The following is a 24,023-nucleotide window of genomic DNA, read 5'->3' on the forward strand; positions in this document are numbered from 1 at the left end:
AAGAATCATTTGAATTCAGGAGGCAGAGGTTGCAGTGAGCCAAGATCACACCACTGCACTTCAGCCTGGGCGACAGAGACTCTGTTTCAATAAAAATAATAATAAAATAAAATTATAAATAAAAGAGGGGACATCATTACCAATTTTACAGAAATATGAAGAACTTTAAGAGAAAACTATGAACACTTACACCACAACAAATCAGATAATCTATTTTAAAAATTAACAAAGTCTTAGAAATACACAATCTAGACTGAAAGAGAAAGCAATAGAAAATCTTAGTAAGTATATTAACTGGAAAGTAGACTGAATAAGTAATCAAAACCCTACCTACAAAGAAAAATCCAGAACCAAATGGCTTCACTAGAAAATTATACCAAACATTTAAAGATGAATAACAATCATCCTCAAACTCTTCCAAAAAATGGAAGAACAAAATATCTCCAAACTTATTTTATGAGGCCAGCATTACCCTGATACCAAAGTCAGACAAAGACAAAGCATAACAATTACAGACCAATACTTCTGATGAATATTCATGCAGAAATCCTCAACAAAATACTGGCAAATAGATATAATAGCACATTACAGGAATCCTACACCATGGCCAAATGAGATTTATTCCTGGGATGCAAGGACAGTTCAACATAAAAAAACCAATCATACTGAATGGTAAATCCCTGAAATCTTTTCTCTAAGATTAGAAAGAAGGAAACAACAACTACTTTCACCACTTCTAATCAACACAGTACTAAAATTACAAGCTAGGACAATTAGGCAAGTAAAAGAAATAAAAGACATCAAAATTAGAAAGGAAAAACTAAAATTATCTCTGTTTACAGATGTTATGCCTTTATATGTAGAAAATTCTAAAGTTTCCATACACACGGACACACAAAAATAAACTGTTAGGACAAATAAATAAATTCCACAATGTTGTACAATACAAAATCAACACACCAAAATCAGCTGCATTTCAACAAATAATTAAAAACTCAAAAAGAAAATTAGGAAAATAATTTCATTTTTGATAGCATCAAAAAGAATAGGTTATTTAGGAACAAACGGAACCACAGAGGCAAAAGACTTGTATATGCTGAAAACAACAAAAATTGCTGAAAGAAAATAAAGACAAAAATCAATGGAAAGACACCCCATGTTCATGGATTCAAAAATTAATAAGGTTAAGATGTGAATATTATCCAAAGCCATCTAGAGAGCCAATGCAATCTCTATCAAAAACCCAACAAGAGTGTTTGCAGAAAAAGAAAAAAATCTATCCAAAAATTCAAATCTCAAGGAATGCCAAATAACCAAAACAATCTTGAAAAAGAAGAATCAAGTTGAAAGTCTTAAATGTCTTCATTTCAAAACATACTACAAAATTACAATAATAAAAATAGTGTGGTATTGGGATTATGTAAAGCAATCAAATCTATGAATTACTGGCATTCTTGAAAGAGAAAAACTAAACAACCTAGAAAACATATTTGATGGAATAATTCAAGAACATTTCCCTAATCTTACTAGAAAGGTAGACATCCAAATACAAGAAATTGAGAGAACACCTTCAGACACTATACAAAATCAACATTATCAAGGTGTATAGTTACCAGACTATGGAAGGTCACTGCTAATATATACATATATATATATATATATATAAAGGCAACTAGAGAAAAAAGTCAAATCACGTACAAAGGGAAACCCATCAGATTAACAGCAGACTTCTCAGCAGAAACCTTACCAGCCAGGAGAGATTCTAGGCCTATTTCTAGCATCTTAAAGGAAAGAAATTCCAACCAACAATTTCATATCCCACCAAATTAAGCTTCATAAGTAAAGCAGATATAAGAGCTTTTTCATACAAGCAAGCACTAGCTAGATTAACAAAGAAAAATGGAGAGAAGATCCAAATAAGTGCAATAAGAAAAGACAAAGGTGACATTACAACCAATCCCACAGAAATACAAAAGATCCTCAGAGACTATTATAAACACATCTATGCACACAAACTAGAAAATCTAGAGGAAATGAATAAATTTCTGAAAGCAATCTCCCAAGAATGAATCAGGAAGAAATTGAAACCCTAAACAGACCAATACCTAATTATGAAATTGAATCAATAATAAAAAACCTACCAACCAAAAAAAAAATCCCTAGACCATTCTAAAATTAATGTGGAACCAACAAGGAGCCTGAACAGCCAAAACAATCACAGACAAAAAGAACAAAGCTGGAGGCATCACATTACCTAACTTCAACCTGCATTATAAGGCTACAGTAACCAAAGCAGGATAGCACTGATACAAAAACAGACACATTGACCAATGGAACAGAATAGAGAACTTAGAAATAAAGCCATGCATCTACAGCCATCTGATCTTTGACAAAGTCAACAAAAATAAGCAATGGGGAAAGGACTCCCTATTCAATAAATGGTGATGGGATAGCTGGCTAGCCATATGCAGAAGAATGAAACTGGACTCCTACCTTTCACCATATACAAAATTTAACTCAAGATGGATTGAAGATTTAAATGTAAGACCTCAAACTATAAACAATCCTAGAAAAAACTTGGGAAACACCATTCTGGACATCAGCCTTGGGAAATAATTTATAACTAATTATTCAAAAGCTATTGCAACAAAAACAGTAATTGACAAGTGAGACCTAATTAAAGAGGTTCTGCACAGCAAAAGAAACTATCAACAGAGTGAACAATCTACAGAATTAGAGAAAATATTCACAAAATGTGCATCTGACAAAGTGCATCTGACAAAGTTGTAGTATCCAGAATTTATAAGAAACTTAAACAATTCACAAGCAAAAATCAAATAACCACATTAAAAAGTAGGCAAATGATATGAACAGATACTTCTCAAAAGATATAGAAGCAGCCAAAAAATATATGAAAAAATGTTGCACATCACTAATCATCAGAGAAATACAAATCAAAAATGCAATAAGATATCATCTCACACAAGTCAGAATGGATATTATTAAAAAGTCAAAAAAAAAAAAAAAAAAAAACAAGAGATTCCAGCAAGGCTGCAGAGGAAAAGGAATGTTTGTACAATGTTGGTGGGAATGTAAATTAGTTCGGCCACTGTGGAAAGCAGTTTGGAGATTTCTCAAAGAAAAAAGAGCTACCCTTCAATCCAGCAATCCCATTACTGGGTATATACCCAAAGGAAAAGAAATATTTCTACCAAAAACACACCTGCACTCTTATGTTTATTGAAGTACTATTCACAATAGCAAAGACACGGAATCAGCCCAGGTGCCCATACATGGTGGACTGAATAAAGAAAATGTGTTACATATAAACCATGGAATACTATGCAGCCACAAAAAAAAGAAATCGTGTTCTTTGCAGCAACATGCATACTGCCGAGGGCCATTATCCTAAGTGAATTAACACAGGAACAGAAAACCATAAAGAGATGTTCTCACTTATAAATAGGAGTTAAATATTGGGCACATACAGACACCCAGTGGTGGAAATAATAGACATTGGGGACTCCAAAAAGGGAGAAGGAGAAGTGGGGGCAAGGGCTGAAGAGCTATTTTGGGCACTATGCACAGTTCCTGGATGACAGGATCAATCACACCCCAAACCTCAGCATGATGCAATATACCTATGTCACAAACCTTGCACATGTACTCCCTGAATCTTAAATAAAAGCTGAAATGATAAATAATAAAAATTAAAAAATAAAACCAGTGTGTTATTAATGTATAGACAGGTGTATACACCAATGGAATAAAGATCCCAGCAACAAACCCTTACATAAAACGTCAATTTTCCATAAGGGTAACAAGACCGTTCAATGTGGAATGGACAGTCTTTTCAACAAATCATTTTGGGAAAACTAGCACCACATTGAAAATAATGGAGTTGAACCCTAAATTTATACCATCCACAAAAATTAACTCAAAATGGATCAAAGAGCTAAAGATAAGAATTAAAACTATAAATCTCTTAGAGGAAAACAGGTGGTGAAAATTTCATGACATTGGATTTGAAAATAATTTAATGACACCAAAAGCATAGGCAACAAAAGAAAAAAATAGATAAAATGGACTTCACCAAAATCAAAAACTTTTGTGCTCAAAAGACATTATTAACAGAGTAAAGGTGACCCATGAAATGGGAGAAAATATTTGCAAATCATACATCTGATAAGAGGTGAATATCCAGGATATATAAAGAACTATAAGTCAACAACAACAAAGCAAACAGTCCAATTTAAAAAAAAATGGGTAAAGGACTTGAATAGACTTCTCTCCAAAGAATGCATACAAATGGCCAGAAGTATATAAAACAATGTTCAACATCACTAATTATTAGGGAAATACATATCAAAACTACAAGATACTACTTCAAACCCCTTAGGGTAGCAATTATTAAAAAAAAACAAACAGAAAATATGTGTTGATGGGGATATGGAGAAATCAGATGCTTGTGCACTACTGTTGAGAATGTAAACTGGTGCAGCCTCTATGGAAACTGTATGGCAGTTCCTAATAAGATTAAAAGTAGAATTGTCATGTGATTTTGCAGTTCCATTTCTCCATATATATCCAAAAAAATTAAAGACAGGGATTTGAAGAGATATTTGTATGCCATGTTTACAGCAGCATTATTCACAATAGCCAAAAGCTGGAAGCAACCCAAGTATCCACAGACACTTGAATGAATAAACAAAATGCAATATATACATACAATAGGATATTATTCACCTTAAAAAAAGGAAATAAGTTCTGACACATGCTACAACATGGATGAACCCTGAGATATTATGCTAAATGAAGAAGGGCAAGTACTGTCTGATTCCACTTATATGAGGTAACTAAAGTAGTCAAATTCACAGAGATGGAAAGTAGAATGGTTGTCCGGGACTGGGAGAATGAGAAATGGGGAGTTATTGCTTAATGGGCATGGAGTTTGGGAAGATGAAAAATTTCTACAGATGGGCGGTGGTGATAGCTGCACAACAATGTGAATATACTTACTGTCACTAAGCTACACAGTTAAAAATTGTAAAAATAATTTAAAAATAAACAGTTAATTTTATGTGTATTTTAGCACAAGAGAAAAATCGAATTTTTAAAAATCAGTAGTGATATACTATACTATGTGGCAAAACTGATCAAAGTACTGGTAGCAGGAAAAACTGGCACAACATCTTTTTAAAATATTGTGGCAACGTACTTCAAATGCCTTAGAAATTTTCAGTTTTTTCTACCTTTTAAAAAATGTATTTTAGGCTGGGCACAGTGGCTCATACATCGATAATCCCAGGACTTTGGGAAGCCAAAGTGAGACAAGTGCTTGAGGCCAGGCATTTGAGACAAACCTGGATAACACAGTGAGACTCTGTCTGTCTCTACAAACTAATGAATTAATTAATTAAAAATAAAAATATATTTTTAAAAATGCAATGCAAATGAAGCTTAAAATAAGGATAAAAATGTTCTTGATGGCAGTTTTAGGTACCATTTATAATAGCACCAAAAACCATGAAATATTTAGATAAAAATATAACAGAATATGTACAATATGTATATGCTAAAACCTAGAAAACATTAGTAAGAGAAGTCAAAAACCTAAATTAAAAAAAAACTTATGTCTATGAATCGGAAGACTCAATATTGTGAAGATGTCAATTCCCCTTACTGATCTACAGATTCAGCACACCCCAAATCAGTCTTAGCAATTTTTCTTTTTAGAAATTGACAAGCACATCCTAATATTTATATGGAAATATAAAGGAATTAGAATGGCCCAAACAATTTGGAAAAAAGAACAAATTTGAGAGATTCACACTCTCTGATTTACTACAAAGTTACCATAATCAAGACAGTGTGGTACTAGCAAAGGATAGTCACATGAATTAATGAAACAGAGTGAACCTTCAGTAATAAACCAACACAGATGCAGTAATTTTCACTAAAGGTGAAGTGCTTTAGGTACTTGATGTGCACAGACAGCTAACTCAGTGAGACAAGGCAGTCTTTTTAACAAACAACGCTAAAACAAATGAATATCCATATGTAAAAAAAAAAAAAATGAGCCATCCAGGCACGGTGGCTCACGCCTGTTTCCCCAGCACTTTGAGAGGCTGAGGCAGGTGGATCACCTGAGGTCAGGAGTTCAAGGCCAGCCTGACCAATATGGTGAAACCCTGTCTCTACTAAAAATACAAAAAATTAGCCGGGCATGGTGGTGGGCACCTGTAATCCCAGCTTCGCAGGAGACTGAGACAGGAGAATCATTTGAACCCAGTGAGCTGAGATCATGCCACTGCACTCCAGCCTGGGCGACAAAGCGAGACTCAGTCTCCAAAAAAAAAAAAAAAAATGAACCTCCATCCTAACCTTGCACCATATACAAAACTAGCCCAGAATAGATCACAGGCCTAAATGTAAAACCTATAACTATACAATTTTTAGAAGTATTAGAAAATCTTTGCAGCCTTTGATAAGACACATGAAGCAGAAGTCAAAATAATAAACTGGACTGGAAGTCAAAATAAATAAACTGGAAGATAAAAATAATAAACTGGACTTCATCAAAATTAAAAACTTCTCCTTACCAAAAGATAGTGTTAACTACCAAGGATGTGGTGTACCAACAACAAATCTTATACATTGCTGGTAGAAATGCAAAATTCCACCATACATTGCTGGTGGAAATACAGCCACATTGGAAATTAGTTTGACTGTTTCTCATAAGCATACATTTATCATCTTATCTAACAATCCCACTCCTAGGTATTTACACATACAAAATCTACACATAAATGTTTTCAGGGCTGTTTCTTTTTTTTTTTTTTTTTTTTTTTTTTTTTTGAGACACAGTCTCACTCTGTCTCCCAGGCCAGAGTGCAACGGCATGATCTCAGCTCACTGGGTTTAAGCGATTCTCTCTCCTGCCTCAGCCTCCCAAGTAGCTGGGATTACAGGCGTGCGCCACCACGCCCAGCTAATTTTTGTATTTTTAGTAGAGATGGGGTTTCGCCATGTTGGCCAGGCTGGTCTCGAACTCCTGATCTCAAGTGATCCAACTGCCTCAGTCTCCCAAACTGCTGGGATCACCCAGTGCCCGGCCCTTTCAGGGGCTTTATTCACAAATACCAAAAACTGGAAACAACCCAAATGTCAAACTGGTAAATAAATGTGGTATAACCTACAATGGAATATACTGATACATGCAACAACATGGATGAATCTCAAATGTATTGTGCTAAAAATGCATGCTGCATGATTGTGTCTAATATTCTGGAAAAGGTAAACCTATCCCAAAGGAAAACAGATCAGTGAGTGACCACCAGGAACTGGGGGCTGAAAGAGGGTATTGACTACAAAGGCACATGAGGAAACTGTGAGGTAATGAAAACGTTCTCTATCTCAGGTAGGGTTGTATAACTTCATGTTTGTCAAAATTCATATGGTAAATCTAAAAGCTACCTTTTAAAAGATGAATTTTATTGTGTATATATATATCATGCCTCTTTAAATTTGAGTTATTTTACTTTTTTTTTTTTTTTTGAGACAGAGTCTGGCTCTGTCACCCAGGCTGGAGTGCAGGGGCGCAATCTCGGCTCACTGCAAGCTCAGCCTCCCGGGTTCACGCCATCCTCCTGCCTCAGCCTCCTGAGTAGCTGGGACTACAGGCGCACGCCTCGCTAATTTTTTGTATTTTTAGTAGAGATGGGGTTTCACCATGTTAGCCAGAATGATCTTGATCTCCTGACCTTGTGATCCACCCACCTCGGCCTCCCAAAGTGCTGGGATTACAGGTGTGAGCCACCGTGCCCAGCCTAAATTTGAGTTATTTTAAAGTCAGTTAGTTCGAGACCAGACTGGCCAACATGGTGAAACCCCCGTGTCTACCAAAAATACAAAAATTAGCTGGGCGTGGTGGTGTAGGCCTGTAACCCCAGCTACTTGAGAGGCTGAGGCAGAAGAATCTCTTGAACCTGGGAGGCTAGTGTTGCAGTACGCCGAGATCACACCACTGCACTCCAGTCTGGGCAACAGAGCGCGACTCCATCTCAAAAATAAATAAATAAAAATAATAATAATAATAAAGTCAATTAGTATAAGATTTGTCCTAGGCCTAAACCACACGTTGAAATTGGCTTTTTGTTTGTTTGTTTGTTTGTTGTTTTTGAGATGGAGTCTCGCTCTGTTGCCCAGGCTGGAGTGCAGTGGGACGATCTCAGCTCACTGCAACCTCCACCTCCCGGGTTCAAGCGATTCTCTTGCCTCAGCTCCCGAGTAGCTGGGATTACAGGTGCCTGCCAGCACACTCCGCTAATTTTTGTGTTTTTAATAGAGACGAGGTTTCGCCACGTTGACCAGGCTGGTCTCGAACTCCTAACCTCAAATCATCCATCCGCTTTGGCCTTCCAAAGTGCTGGGATTACAGGCAGCAGCCACCGTGCCCGGCCTGGCTTTTCATTTTAATAGCAACAAGTACTAAAAACCTTAAACCACAAGATCTTTTGTTGAAAAATGAATCAGAGCTTCTATGTTACTTTGCCAGACGAGGACAAGCTTATAAAGGAATACTGAAGATTCCAGGACTCTTCTAGTTGAATTTATGTAGCCTCATACCATTTTCCTTCAATCAGTGGGGCCCTCTTTACTCTGGGAGAGAGTTAAAATTACAAATCTAAACTTAATTTCAAAACAGCAAAAGAGTTATCATTCTCAACTTTTTTCTTCAGAAGCACTTCCACCAGGCATTGAAAAATTCACATGATTATCTGACTCCAATCTCTTCTGAAGTGGTAATTTGACCAAAATAGCCAGGAGTTGTGCAGCAACATCCATAACTGATATCACAGGACCATGAAAAGAAAGATTTAAGTCTTTCATATAGCCAAACGTCCACCACATAGATCATCAATGAACTCCTCTAGGTCAAATTGTTATAAGGGGGCTTTTGCTCCCTCTCAAAAATAGTAAATGTCTCCCCAAGGATCAAGCAAGGGCTTCAAGCATTGTCCTTTGAAAAGCCAGAAAAATTCTGCATGAAGAATTTAATATTCTGCCTACATTTTTTGACAAATGTCTTGGGAAACACAATAATTCAAAACCTTGGCTCTAATATGTTTGAGTTTTATGTCAGCAGATGAGACTTCTTTTAGAATTATTGGCTGTGTCTTAGCACAAATCCATGCCATGTGCTGAAACAGACAGCAACGCTTTCTTTACTAAAGCAGCAAAACCATGTTTGCCAAGCATCTCTGGAGCTCCAATGGTATAGAGTACCCAATTTTACTAACCAAACTTTTCATTATTACAAAGATGTCAGTTTCCAATTTAAAAAAAAAAAAAAAAGAACTCACAACATAAAAATTCTTTGATGGTATCAATGTACAAATAATGATTAAAATCAGATGTTGGCAGCCCTAAGAAACACTGGTATTTTTAGCCTGTTGAATGTTAAAGGAAAGTCGCTGCTGATACTTCTATGAATTCCAGCCAAATGTGAAAGAAATGTCAACAATTCTAATGCAGATGATGTCAACTGACAGAGGAAATGCTTCCTTTTTTTTTTTTTTCTCTGCTTTAAAACAAACCAGCTCAATAATGTCCAATATTCTCAGCTTAACCAAAGTGTCTTTGATTGTATGTGGCTTCTGTGACTGGGCAGTACAATAAGCAAGTAAATAGGATGCTTCATGATAAAGCTTTGTTTGCCAAATCCAGCTTCCAGTCTTTGAAATTTAAGCTTCCCTCCAATGAAAGAACCGTATTTTTCCAATGGCTAGTAAAAATTTGCAGAACTTCATACCCATATGTGGGGATAAATATAAAACAAGATAAACCTAAGCTACAATACACATTCTTTTCACATTTTCAACGTAAACTATATCAAATTCAGTGGTCTACAATCGTAATGGCAGGGCATATTTTCTTTAATTCTTAACAGGAATTTAATTTATTACAATATAGTAACAACGATAATTATATATTGCCTGACCATGTACAGTAGCATCCCATGCCACTCCACTCTTATTTGGAATGAAATATATCTTAATATATTTTGACAGATATAAAAAATTATTTTGTTAAATTGCCTTTCTTCTTATAATGAAGAAAAAGTCACATATCTGGTTTAAACATCTCTGATTTTGATATATTAATTTCACAATGGCATATAGAGACTCAAAAAGTATTTACTCAATTTAAATGAATTCTAAAGTCAATTATTGATAGGACATTTTATCTTTTAGAGGAATATGTGTGGACTTAGAAGAAAAATGAAAACTCTTACTTAGAAGTTATATATTCTCTTATCCTCTCACTCCATTTTTCACTCATACATTGATTTTGAGCTACATCAGTGGTTCTTAGCCTTGAGTATATATTACAATCACTCCAGAAGCTCTTAAATATTGATGACTAAACCCCATTCCAGATCAATTAGACTTAAATTTCTTGGGGTAGACCTGCACTTTCTTTTAATGGCCCAATGATTTGATCATTCAGCCAGGATTGAGAACCACTGAGCCAAATAAACGTAATTCTAGATCCTATCCTTAAAAGCTTATACTCTATTACACACGAGTGTGTATATATTCTTGGATTATTGCATATACAAAGATAAATGTACCTGTCAATGCAAAGAGAACATATCAATATATCTTTGAACTACATTATGACAGACATGCTTCAGGCGACAAAACAGAAGAGCTACATCCAATTTAATAATGAAGGAAAAATTAGGGGGAGAAGTACTGAAGATTTCTGGAGGAAGTAATGAATAAGCAGGAATTAAGCAGAGGAAAGGATGGTGGGAAGAAACTCCAGGCATCAAATAGAGGGGACAACAAAAAGCAAAAAGAGAAGTAGGAAATAACAAGGTTAAAAACCAAGAATCACTCACGGTTTGGTGTTCCCAATAAAGCATATTCATGTGAGGAAGGAAGAGTAAATAGGAAACGTTGGCAGAGAAAGAACGCGTAATACGCTTTGTATATGTATATTAAGGTGCCTGAAGTTTATTTATTATAGGTGAAGGGCAGTCAGTGATGTGTTAACTGGAGAAAAGACACAATCAGGCTGCATTTGGGACAGATCTCTGGAAGCCACCAGGAAGAGAGTGCTAACATGCACTGAACATTTACCACGGTGCCAGTGTGCTGCTGAGCACTTTACATTCATTGTCTTAACTAATCTTACCACAATTACATGGTAGATACTATTATCTTTATTTTACAAATAAGCAATTTCTCTAAGTCATACAATTATTAAGGAATAGAGAAGGGATTCACAACAATTCTAATCCCTGAAGCTTAGGCCTTTGACCTCTAGGACAGATGAATTGGCAGGAGCAGAGTAAGAGGTAGAAGAGACTACACACTGATAAATTAGTTAGATAAAATTATCCCACATGAGAAACAATTAGGGCAATGGCACTAGGAGAGGAGAAGAAGGAACAGATTCCAGGAATATTTACAAAATTTAAAAATTGTCAAACTCACAGGATTCAGCCTTAAAAAGGAATGAAATTCTGACACATGCTACAATATCGACTAACCTTTAAAACATTATACTAAGTGAAATAAGACAGTCACAAAAGGGTAAATATTGTGTGATTCCATTTTTAAAGTACCTAGAAGAGTCAAATTCAGACAAAGGAAATAGAACAGAAGTTACAAGGGGCAGAATCAAAAGCTATCAAGAATATATTTTGTGAAACAGAATGTTCAAACCACATAGATCCTTACCTCTTAAACCTATAGATCAATAAGCTCTCCAGTAGTTTACAACACAGGAAAAGTAAACAAGTATAGTTGATCATAACTTGCTTTAAGTTACTTATAAAAACTACTTGTAAAGTCTTTGAAAATTAGTTCAGCATAAACCTACCAAACTGCTTACTATCTTAAAAGTAACTTACAATAAATAAATAAGCATTTTACATATACTCTTGTATGTTCGGATTTTTGTGTGTTAGATATAGACTTTTTTAAAACTAACAAACAAGTAACATGAAAAGTTACCCAATATATTACAAGCTCATAGAGCATAATAGCACTAATCTAAAGCTTACTATGGTGCCAGAAGCTTTAAATACTTCATATATATCATCTCTGATAATTCTCAAAATTACAAGGTTGGTATTAGGGGCCAATTTAAAGACTAAAATTGAATTTCAGGGAGTAATGTTACATAGTTTGCTTGCAAGTAGTGAACCTAGAATTTGAACCTACTGTGGCTTCAAAGCTTATGTTCTCAACCACTACCCCCTAATCAATCCTTGATTAATATCCCTTAACTAATCTATTTCCCCATATCAGAAAAAGTACATGATGACATACAATACATAACAGTAGAATAAGTCCTTGACTCATCACACCAAACATCTGCAAAATTCACACAGAATCCAGGTAAAAAGTGCCTCCAAAAGTAGTAGTGATGAAAACAAACATTTTACATTTGTAGTTACTTTTACCTCAAAAGCAAATGTTTCATAATTATTAGTTTAGCCTACATGTATTTACTAAGTGTTATATATTATGTAAAAAAAATAAAAAACACTCAATAAAACATTTTAATATGAACACTTATAGCAAAACTAAAAACAGATTTGCTCAGAGATCTTGAACAGGTTTCAATAAATATCTGAAACATTCTAAAACAGGTCAAATAGTTTCTGATTGTCATTTTCTTTGTTCATGGCCTTTCACTATGCCCTATGTCTTTCCCTAACTAGCAAAATTTAAATATCATGAAGATAAAATATTAAGGTGGTGCTTAACTATCCATTGCTACAGATTTGTACAGTGGCTCTAGATGATGGCTAAACCACTAGCTGGAGCAAAAACCTTTAAGTATTTTTCACATGTCCTAAATTGTATAAATAAAATTAGCCACAAGATGTATTTTATATTTGTAAAAAGAATGCAATTTTTTTAATTTTTATAATCCAAAATTCTCCATGAATCTTTCTGCCATTACTGTTAATTCCTTGAAAATTAAAAATTCAGACCTATTTTCAATATCAGAAGTTAACTAGAAGCTAATTTTTAGTGGTTTCAATACCAAAAGAAATTAAGTAAAACTAGTATTTTAGTAGGCAGGGAGAAACAAAATTACTAGCAACATAATCCCTCATGTAGGGAAAAGTTTCCATATAGGAATTCAGAAAAATTAGGTAGAGCAGGAAAAAAAAAACTTTGTGGGCTTCTTTTGTATATTACATTTGATAATTAACTATCTCAAAATATTCCATAAACTACTGGTCTGGATTTCTGGGTCTTTTAATTTTTATCTGCAGACAAAAAATAAGTTTCCCAATGTAAGAGACTGGTAAACAGATTACCTTTTAAAACAAACGCATTTTCTCTGAAGAAGTATTACAATTCATTTATTGAAATGAAAAATTTAGAAATGCTAAGCATGAATATTTTAAGAACTGATGGTTATATTAGAAACAACAATAAAGAAATAATCTTGGTTGTACCACATGTGAATGTATATAACACCACTGATCTGTACACTTAAAAATGGTTAAGTTGGTAAATTTTATGTTACGTGTATTTTATCACAATTAAAAATTTTTTTAAATCACTAAAAAAAGAAATAATCTTCTAAAGGAAAAAACAAAATATATATAATTCTGATTAACATTACAGCTTGAAAATATTCAGGATATCCAATCACCGGCCCTGATACCAAGAAGTTGGACACAGAACTATACCTTCTCTGATACAGGTATGTTGCTGGGTTCCTCTATATTTCTTGGTTGCTTTACAGAATCACATCCATACATCTTATTTTTAAGAATATGAAGCTGAATATCAGTCATGTGCTGGTGAAGAGCCCCATGAGGGCTCGTGGAGAAGGACTCATCATGCAGATTTTGAGCCATGCTAGCTGAACCACTGAGCACTGACTCCACATTAGAATTTGTTTGAGAGACCTGTGGAGAAAATACAACACCAGGAAGACTGATATACTGAGAACTTTCCTGATGACACAACAAAGCTTCAGGCACGATTTTATGCTCATTTCCAGGAGATACAAGTATATCGCTGGTGGCATTTTCTAAGTGTTTCCTATCTACTGGCCCAGAAGGTAGAATTGCGGGTTGCTGTAGCACAGTTTCAGTTCTCTGTGATTTTTCAGTAGTTGCTTGAAGAGAGCATGGATTCAACTGTGGAACACTAGTTTGTATTACTGAAGGCTGGCCAAGCTGTTGAAATACTTGCTGAATTGGATGCTGAAAAATACCTGCTCTTCCAGAAGTCTCTGTCACCATAATTGGTACATTGACTTTATAAAGGTGACCTTAAAAAAGAGAAAGCAAAATTTTAAGTATAATAGAATTAAAATTTCCTTTGACAACCACCACAAAAAAAAATCTCATCCACAAAGGCTGGAAAAAAATACACCAATATGTTAATGGTGGTTATCTCTAGGGGTTTTTCTTTTATTCTTCAGACATTTTTGGATTTTCTACAATCAATATATAAATTCTTATTTTTTTAATTACATATGTTTTGCTTTAATTCCAGACTTTTCCCACAATTGCTTATATGGCACACTTTGAGATACATAAAGGCCACCAATATTTAACCCATGAACCTCTTCCATTATTCGATAAATTAATGTTATCAACCAAAAAACCGGATTTTAACAAACATAATCATGTAAAATATACTTCATATATTTAAAATGCCACATAGCAAGACAATGCTATCCAAAAGAGAGTTTAATGATTTCGAAAGTAATCAAATTTCTTCTCCTTTCTTCCTTTAAAATAACACTATAAAAGAAAAAAAAAAAGGCCAGGCGCGGTGGCTCATGCCTGTAATCCCAGCACTTTGGGAGGCCGAGGCAGGTGGATCACGAGGTCAGGAGATCAAGACCCTCCCCGCTAAAATGGTGAAACCCCGTCTCTACTAAAAATACAAAAAATTAGCCGGGCGTGGTGGCAGGCGCCTGTAGTCCCAGCTACTTGGGAGGCTGAGGCAGGAGAATGGCGTGAACCCAGGAGGCGGAGCTTGCAGTGAGCCAAGATTGCGCCACTGCACTCCAGCCTGGGCGACAGAGCGAGACTCCATCTCAAAAAAAAGGACTTACTTTTGAGTGTTGAGTTAGGTGCTTTACTTAAACTTTACAACAACCCAAAGAAGAGGTATGATCCTCTTCAAAATCAAGAGATGGTGCTCTGAAAAGCAGAGACTGGTTAACCTCTAAACTATTGGATGTTCTATCACACCATGCAATCTCTAATAAGAAAGGGGGCAAAGGCTGATCAACCTAATCTTTAATCCGTAATTAGAGCTAGCAGGAATGCACGTAAGTTATTTTATTTTGTATTTGTTAAAATTTAGATAACTGACTTGAATTAGAAAAATATATACAAAGAACCCCTATACAATGTTGGGAAAGAGAACTGGGAATGAAATACAGGACAGGCCTAGTACAGTGCCTTTTGTGGTAGATTGTCTCCATAACAATAAAAACCACCATTTATCATTACTTTTAAAATCAATTTTATTAAAAGTTCTTAAAACTTTTGGTATATAGTTTATTTAAAAATCATGAAGCTTAATGTCCAAAAAATAGTACCAACGCTAAAAACAAAAATATTCTTAGAATATACTCTCACCTGATACAGTCTGTAGTGTCACACCTGCTGGTACATGAATGGGATAACCAGGAAAAGTAAAGTGTGCACTGGAGTTTGAAGTGCCCTAGATATAAGAAATTTATATTAGAAAGTTAGAAAAGGACTTTACTTGTATCTTTTTTTCCCTGATCTCATAGGGAGTCAAAAAATCTGATTCTGGACAATAGTTTGACAATACTTAACATTTAACATTAGGGCTGAGTTCTTTGAATAAAATAGCTTTTCAATATCAATCACCCCATTAAGGATCAAGAGGAATCCTATTCTACAGTTATTAGCAATTAAGCCAGTAAGTTCTAATGAACAGTATAAACATTGACTCAAAAAACTTGCCCAAGGCATAGCTTTGCAGAGTCATTGGTTCTCAGACCTGCAAAAATTTGAAAGATTGATAACATCCAGTGTTGTTGAGAATGTGATAAAAATTGGTTCTCTCAAACTACTGTTTGTATGAATGTATATTGGTACAATCCTTTTGGAGGATAATTTTTGCAATATATATACCAAAAATGAAAATACAAATGAGCTTTGACCCATGAACTCTACTTTTAGAAATTTATCCTGATTATCACACAAACACACAGACATATATACAAGCATAATCAATAGAATACTGTATTAGAAAAATGCTGGAAATAATTTAAATGTTCACCAACACGTTTGTTAGTTAAACTGTGTTACATCCACGAAGGTCAATTTGTACTAACTGAAATTGAAAGCAGTCCATCTATATTACTAAATTAGAAAACAGAAATTACAGAAACAGTAAAAAGAGGATTCCTACTTTTTACCCTGAAAACTAATATAGCTTTCATGAAAGAAGTCTGGATGAATAAACATCAAACAGTTAAAACATTTACTCTTGGAGTATAAGACTACAGAACTCTTTATTTTATTTATAAATGTTTTGCTTTTTTATTTTTAAGAGACAGGGTTTCATTCTGTTGCCCAGGCTGAAGAGCAGCGGTGCAATCATAACTCACTGTAATCTCCGATTACGAGGCTCAAGTGATCCTTCTGCCTCAGCCTCTCAAGTAGCCAGGACTATAGGCACACACCACCATGCTTGGCTAATTTTTTTAAAAAAATTTTGTACAGGCTGGGCATAGTGGCTCACGCCTGTAATCCCAGCACTTTGGGAGGCCATGGTGGGTGGATCACTTGAGGTCAGGAGTTCAAGACCACCCTGGCCAACAAGGTGAAACCCCATCTCAACTAAAATACAAAAAAATTAGTTGGGCATGGTGGCGGGCGTCTGTAATCTCAGCTACTCGGGAGGCTGAAGCAGAAGAATCACTTGAGGTTGCAGTGAGCCAAGATCATGCCACCGCACTCCAGCCTTGGGTGACAGAGTGAGACTCTGTCTCAAAAAAAAAAAAATTGTAGCGATATGGTCTTGCTATGGCACCCAGTACCTCAGTCTCCCAAAGCACTGAGATTACAGGTGTGAGCCACTGTGCTCAGCCCATTTTTACTTTTTATTAATACAAGCTTATTATTTATTTAAACAGGAAAAAAAATATTTGTTTGAATTCCAAAGGCAGAGGTATTTCTTCATTGGTCTCCTATCAAAAGCAGCACCATTCTTTCCAAAAATCCTATTAAGGTGTGTGGTTTTGGCTGTTCTTAGTGAAGAAATGGAAATAACTAGCCCACTAAGCATTTGCCCTAGAAAGGCAACCTATGGGCTGAAAGAAAATTAAAAAACAGTTAGTAGATTATATACTCTCAGTACCATGGAAGAAAGATAAAAGTGAAAAGCTGCTATTCTTCTCTACCCAAAAAACTATTTGGTTTTCTGTGTTAACTTGTAAATGTATCTTCTGCCTTCAAGTACTAAAGGGAAAAATATAAACAAGCTGTACTCCACAAAGGTACAAAATAACAAAAATATTCCAGTTTAATTAAAGTCAAAACTATGATGTTGTTCCATTCTAGAGGGGAAAAAAAAAATCAGAAAAAAAAACCTCAAAATTATCTATTTAGGATATAACAAGCATATAACATTATATAGTGTATTAAAACCCCATACAACATAACTTCAGACATTTCCTAACCTTGTAGGTATAGTCTTGGAAGATGCTAACAACTGCTCTGAAAGACAGGAAAACTTGGCAAGAAAATGTCAATTCTGGAACTTCTTAGTTTTATTACATCTATGCTATAGATGCTATTCTGTCACCTCACTCTTTACCACATCTTTATTTTTTTCTTTGAGACAGAATTTTGTTCTTGTCACCCAGGCTGGAGTGCAATGGCACGATCTCGGCTCACTGCAACCTCCACCTCCCAGGTTCAAACGATTCTCCTGCCTCAGCCTCCTGAGTAGCTGGGATTACTAGGCGCCCACCACTACGCCCAGCTAATTTTTGTGCTTTTAGTAGAGACAGGGTTTTGCCATGTTGGCCAGGCTGGTCTCAAACTCCTGATCTCAGGCAATCCACTGCCTCAGCCTCCCAAAGTGCTGGGATTACAGGCGTGAGCCACCGTGCCCTGCCACATCTTTTCACTTTCAACTGGAGGGTAAGAAATTACATCTATGTTCAGCATTTTGCCATCACTCACTAACAGTGGGACATGTCTTTTAAAATATATTTTAAATAAGCTACATACCAGTTCTGCTGTGGTAAAACTTGGAAGAGTTCTACCAGCAGGAATAACTAATGATGCTGCATAGAAAACAAAATAAATATACATTCATTAGAATTTACCAATTTAATAAAATCACTAAATATAGCTTATTTTTAAAAAATATTTTCTATCACTAACAGGTTAAACCATGGTGAATTCTAAACTTCCTGATTCCAAGTGAGGTAAAAAGTAATTATATTTTTTGCAACAACTTCACATAAAGACTTTACAAATAAACTCCTTTAAGTGCTGAAAGAAAATATCTCATTGTAATCAACTATACTGTACTTTGGAAATCCATAAGGAAACACCTAGATTGTCCTTAGTAAGTCAAGTAATATTTATTAAATATTTATTAAAGTGGCACATTTCTGAGAGACTATAATATTGAGCATAAATATGTAACCCAACATAAACCCATTCTAAATTGTATAGGTTCAAAATAAATTCCAATTCATTATTTTATGAAAAGTTATTTACAGTACTTTGGGCAAGTAAGCAAGCACACCTGAACAGTTTTAGGAACAAATGAATAAGAACATGTCTCCTCAAGTCTCTGCAATAAAACAGGTACAATTGCTAAAAATATGTAAGAAAACAAATCCCCAGAATGACAACTCGACCTACATTAGACCTACAATCCCATATATGTTTCCTTTATTATCTACCAGTTTTCTATGCTAACCAGCCTTTCATTTATAATACATCTCAAAGATTGACCAGCTAGTTGTAAATGTAATCTATCATTTAAAAATAAGTGTAAAGAAAAAATAATAACTACAGTAGAGGGATATTAGTTGATCAATGTAACCATATACCTTAGATACTCAAGGTTCATTTTACCTGAACATGACTAAATATAGCTGTTAGAATGTCATTTTCCCTCATCTTTAATAAAAACACAAACTTTAGCATATTTATATGTTAATGTAATATTTATTATGGCCCATTTTTCACATACTGCATTAAGGAAAATTGCCCCAAAGATCTGTTCCTGACATTAGAATGGCTCCATCACATAAAACAAACAACTCATAAAAGCAAACATTTTTTTAAACCAACCATTCCTTCCACGTTAAGACAACAGAAGAAAGGCTACAGATGGATGGTTAATGAAGCACAGAATTATTTTTATCCTCTGTTCATCTACGACTTTGCTTATTAACAGGCATTATTTTAGAAAAGCTAAATTAGAAAGAATTGGACTGGCAGGAACACAATGGTATTAGTCTTCATTAGCTGAAGTGAGCAAAGCTTAAGCTGCTACAGCTTAAGTAATAGCCTGAGAGGAAATAAAAATCTGTTAACACATTGTCTAAAGCAATTAAATGAATTCCTTGAGAAAAAATAGCAACAATCATCCTCTTTTAGGTACCTTGCAATAAATCCTGTAAGATAATTCTCTATATTTAAATAAATCAAACAGTACTATAAGAGAGTTTTTAAAGTTTCTTTAGACATTGGAATAAAAGCATTGAACAGTTTTATAATGAAATTTCATTCAGCTCCTACTTAATTTTGATACTAAACTAACAAGTTATATACTTGAACATATAAAAATAAGTTATTATTTTTATATGTTCACAAGTTATACCTTTAAATGTGCATGAAACAAATTTTAATATTCAAGATGGTTTTAATAACAAAGTAAGTTTTAAATGAGTATGTATTTTTACTCAAACTAAAAGTGTCATAACTTTGGTCTTCATGTATATGTTCTAGAAATACTAAATTTTTTTAATTTTTATTTTAAGTTCAGGGGTACATGTGAAGGTTTGTTCCACAGGTAAACTCATGTCACAGATTTTACAGATTATTTTGTTGTACAGATTATATCATTATCCAGGAATTAAGCCCAGTACTTAGTAGTTATCTTTTCTACTCCTCTGCCCCCGCCCACTCTCCATCCTTAAGTAGACCCAATGTCTGTTGTTTCCTTGTTTTCACGAGTTCTCATCATCTAGCTCACACTTGTAAGTGAGAATATGCAGTATTTGGCTGTCTTTCCTGCATCAGTTTGTTGAAGATAATAGCCTCCAGCTCCATCCATGTTCCCACAAAAGACATGATCTCATTCTTTTTTATGGCTGCATAGTATCCATGGTGTATATGTACCACATTTCCTTTATCCAGTCTGTCACTGATGAGCATTTAGGTTGATTCCCTGTCTTTGCTATTGTGAAAAGTGCTGTAATGAACATTTGCATGCGTCTTTATGGCAGAATGCTTTATATTCCTCTGAGTATACCCAGTAATGAGATTGCTGGGTCAAATAGCAGTTCTGCTTTTAGCCCTTTGAGGAATTGCCATACTGTTTTACACAATGGCTGAACTAATTTACACTCCCACCAACAGTATATCAGTATTTCCTTTTCTCTGCAACCTCACCAGTATCTGTTAGTTTTTTACTTTTTAACAACAGCCATTCGGACTGCTGTGAAATGGTATTTCCTTGTGTTTTTGATTTGCATTTCTCTAATGATCCGTAATATTGAGCTTTTTTTCATATGCTTGTTGGCTGCATGTATGTCTTCTTTTGAAAAGTGTCTGTTCATGTCCTTTACCCACTTTTTAATGGAACTGTTTGTTCTTCTCTTGTAAATTTGTTTAAGTTCCTTATAGATGCTGGATATTAGACCTTTATCAGATGCATAGTTTGCAAATATTTTCTCCCATTCTGTAAGCTGCTCCCTCTGTTGATAGTTTCTTTCACTGTGCAGAAACTCTTAAGTTTAATTAGATCTCACTTGTAAATTTTTGCTTTTCTTGTGATTGCTTTTGGTGTCTTTGTCATGAAATCTTTGTCTGTTCCTATGTCCAAGATGGTATTGCCTAGGTTGTTTTCTAGGGTTTTTACAGTTTGAGGTTTTACATTTAAGTCTTTACTCCATCTTGAGTTGATTTTTGTATGTGGTATAAAAAAGCGGTCCAGCTTCAGTCTTCTGCATATGGCTAGCCAGTTATCCCAGCACCATTTATTGAATTGGGAGTGCTTTCCCCATTGCTTACTTTTGTTGACTTTATCAAAGGTCAGATGGCTATAGGTGCACAGCCTTATTTCCTGGCTCTCTATTCTGTTCCATTGGTCTATGGGTCTGTTTGTACCAGTACCACGCTGTTTTGGTTACTGTGGCCCTGTAGTATAGTTTTAAGTCAGGTAATGTGATGCCTCCAGCTTTGTCCTTTTTGTTTAGGTTGGCCTTGGCTATTCAGGCTCTTTGTTAGCCCCATATGAATTTTAAAATAGTGTTTTCCAGCTCTGTGAAGAATTTCATTGGTAATTTGATAGGAATAGCATTGAATCTGTACATTGCTTTGGGTAGTATGGCCATTTTAATAATATTGATTTTTTCTATCCATGAGCGTGGGATGTTTTCCCATTTGTTTGTGTCTTCTGATTTCTTTGAGCAGTGTTTTGTAATTCTCATTGTACAGATCTTTCACCTCCCTGGTTAGCTGTATTGCTAGGTGTTTTATTCTTTTTGTGGTCCTGGTTTACCTCTCTGCTTGGCTATTGTTGGTGTACAGGAATGCTAGTGATTTTTGTACATTGATTTTTGTATCCTAAAACTTTGCTGAAGTTGTTTATCACCTTAAGGAGCTTTTGGGCTGAGACTATAGAGTTTTCTACATATAGAATCACATCATCTGCAAATAGGGACAGTTTGACTTCTTCTCTTCTATTTGGATGTCCTTTATTTCTTTGTCTTGCCTGACTGCTATAGCTAGGACTTCCAAAACTACATTGAATAGGAGTGGTGAGAGAGGGCATGCTTGTCTTGTGCTGTTTTCAAGGGGAATGCATTCAGCTTTTCCCCATTCAGTATAATGTTGGCTGTAGGTTTGTCATAGATGGCTTGTATTATTTTGAGGTATGTTCCTTCAATACCTAGTTTCTTGAGAGTTTTTAACATGAAAGGCTGTTGAATTTTATCTAAAGCCTTTTCTGCATCTATTGAGATAAGCATTTGGTTTCTGTCTAGTTTTGTTTATGTGATGAATCACATTTATTGATTTGAGTATGCTGAGCCAACTTTGCATTGCAGTGATAAAGCCCACTTGATCATGGTGGATTAGCTTTTTGATGTGCTGCTAAATTCGGTTTACAAGTATTTTGTTAAGGATTTTTGCAGTGATGTTCAACAGGAATATTGGCCTGAAGTTTTCTTTGTTGTGTCTCTCCCAGGCTTTGGTATCAGGATGATGCTGGCCTCACAGAATTAGCTGGGGAGGAGTCCTTCCTCCTCAATTTTTTGAAATAGTTTCAGTAAGAATAGTAGCAGCTCTTCTTTGTACATCAGGTAGAACTCAGCTGTTTATCCATCAGGTCCTGGGCTTTTTTTGGTTGGTAGGCTATTTATTACTGATTCAATTTTGGAGTTCCTTATTGGTCTGTTCAGGGAATCAATTTCTTCCTGGTTAAGTCTTCAGAGGGTGTATGTGTTCAGGAATTTATTCATCTCTTCTAGGCTTTCTAGTTTGTGTGCATAGAGGTGTTGTTCACAATAGTTTCTGATGGTTATTTTTATTTCTGTGGGGTCAGTGGTAACACTCCCTTCATTTCTAGTTGTGTTTATTTGGATCTTCTCTCTTCATTAGTCTAGCCAGCAGTTAGACTGATGGTTTCTGATGGTCACTTTTATTTCTGTGGGGTCAGTGGTAACATTCCCTTCATTTCTAATTGTGTTTTTCTGGATCTTCTCTCTTTAGTAGTCTAGCCAGCAGCCTATCTATCTTATTAATTTTTTCAAAAACCAACTCCTGGATTCATTAATCTTTTGAATGGTTTTTTGTGCCCTGATTTCCTTCAGTTCAGCTCTAATTTTGGTCATTTCTTGTCTTCTGCTAGCTTTGGGGCTGATGTGTTCTTGCTTCTCTGATTCTTTCAATTGTGATGTTACGTTCTTAATTTGAGATCTCTCTAACTTTTTGATGTGGGCATGTAGTGCTATGAATTTCCCTCTTAACACTGCCTTAGCTGTGTCCCAGAAATTCTGGTATATTGTATCTTTGTTCTCATTAAAAACAGTAAATTTAACAATAAATTTTAAAGTAGCAAGAATTCAATTCCACAAACATAATTTTAAGAATGTTATAATACACTAACATGGCATAACAATATCCACATTCATAAGTGTATTGTTTCTTATTCACCAACAAAAATTCTTTGATACACTGTGGCAGTTATAGTTTTATGATTCTTGGATCTTCTTTGAACCAATCCAAATCTTAATAATAAAATTACATGATTCAGGAAATATAGAAACAGGTGAATTTCTTCTTTGTGAATGCTCATTAGCATAAAATATGTCTCCTGACAACCAAACAATATTCTAACTCTCAAATCACCTAAAGAACCAACCACATTGCTGAAATTTTCAACACATCTAAGTTCAAGAACAATCAGACATACAGTTTACACCTATACTTTAGGAGTTTTAATGCTCAAATATGAAAGCCACCACAAACCTCTCAGTGTCCCTGTTCCTCCCTTCCCTTCCTTCCATCATGACTGATAGTATCATTTTAAAAAGATCATGTGACATGAAGACCAAATACAGAAGCTAACTTGAAGCCCCCTAGAAATAAGGTAATCATAGGGTGACTACACATCCCACTTTGCCCAGGACAGTCCCATTTTACACCTGTTATTCTGAAGTAATTATTAATAGAATCCCATTTGTCTCTCTCTCAAAACTAGATTATAAATTACATATAGTCACCC

General features: G+C 35.1%; 1 protein-coding gene across 1 annotated transcript in view; it reads right to left on the reverse strand.

Annotated features, from left to right (window-relative positions):
* GTF2A1L (general transcription factor IIA subunit 1 like) overlaps positions 1-24,023 on the reverse strand; it is a 64,520-nt gene that overhangs the window by 21,390 nt on the left and 19,107 nt on the right. Inside the window, exons 4-6 of the mRNA XM_054474741.1 lie at positions 18,281-18,336; positions 15,647-15,731; positions 13,730-14,319 (exon numbers count right to left, since the gene is read on the reverse strand). Of these exons, the coding sequence (XP_054330716.1) occupies positions 13,730-14,319; positions 15,647-15,731; positions 18,281-18,336 (731 nt within the window). The remainder of the gene's footprint in view (positions 1-13,729; positions 14,320-15,646; positions 15,732-18,280; positions 18,337-24,023) is intronic.

The sequence above is a fragment of the Pongo pygmaeus genome, chromosome 12 (assembly GCF_028885625.2).
Source record: "Pongo pygmaeus isolate AG05252 chromosome 12, NHGRI_mPonPyg2-v2.0_pri, whole genome shotgun sequence".
Lineage (NCBI taxonomy): Eukaryota > Metazoa > Chordata > Mammalia > Primates > Hominidae > Pongo > Pongo pygmaeus.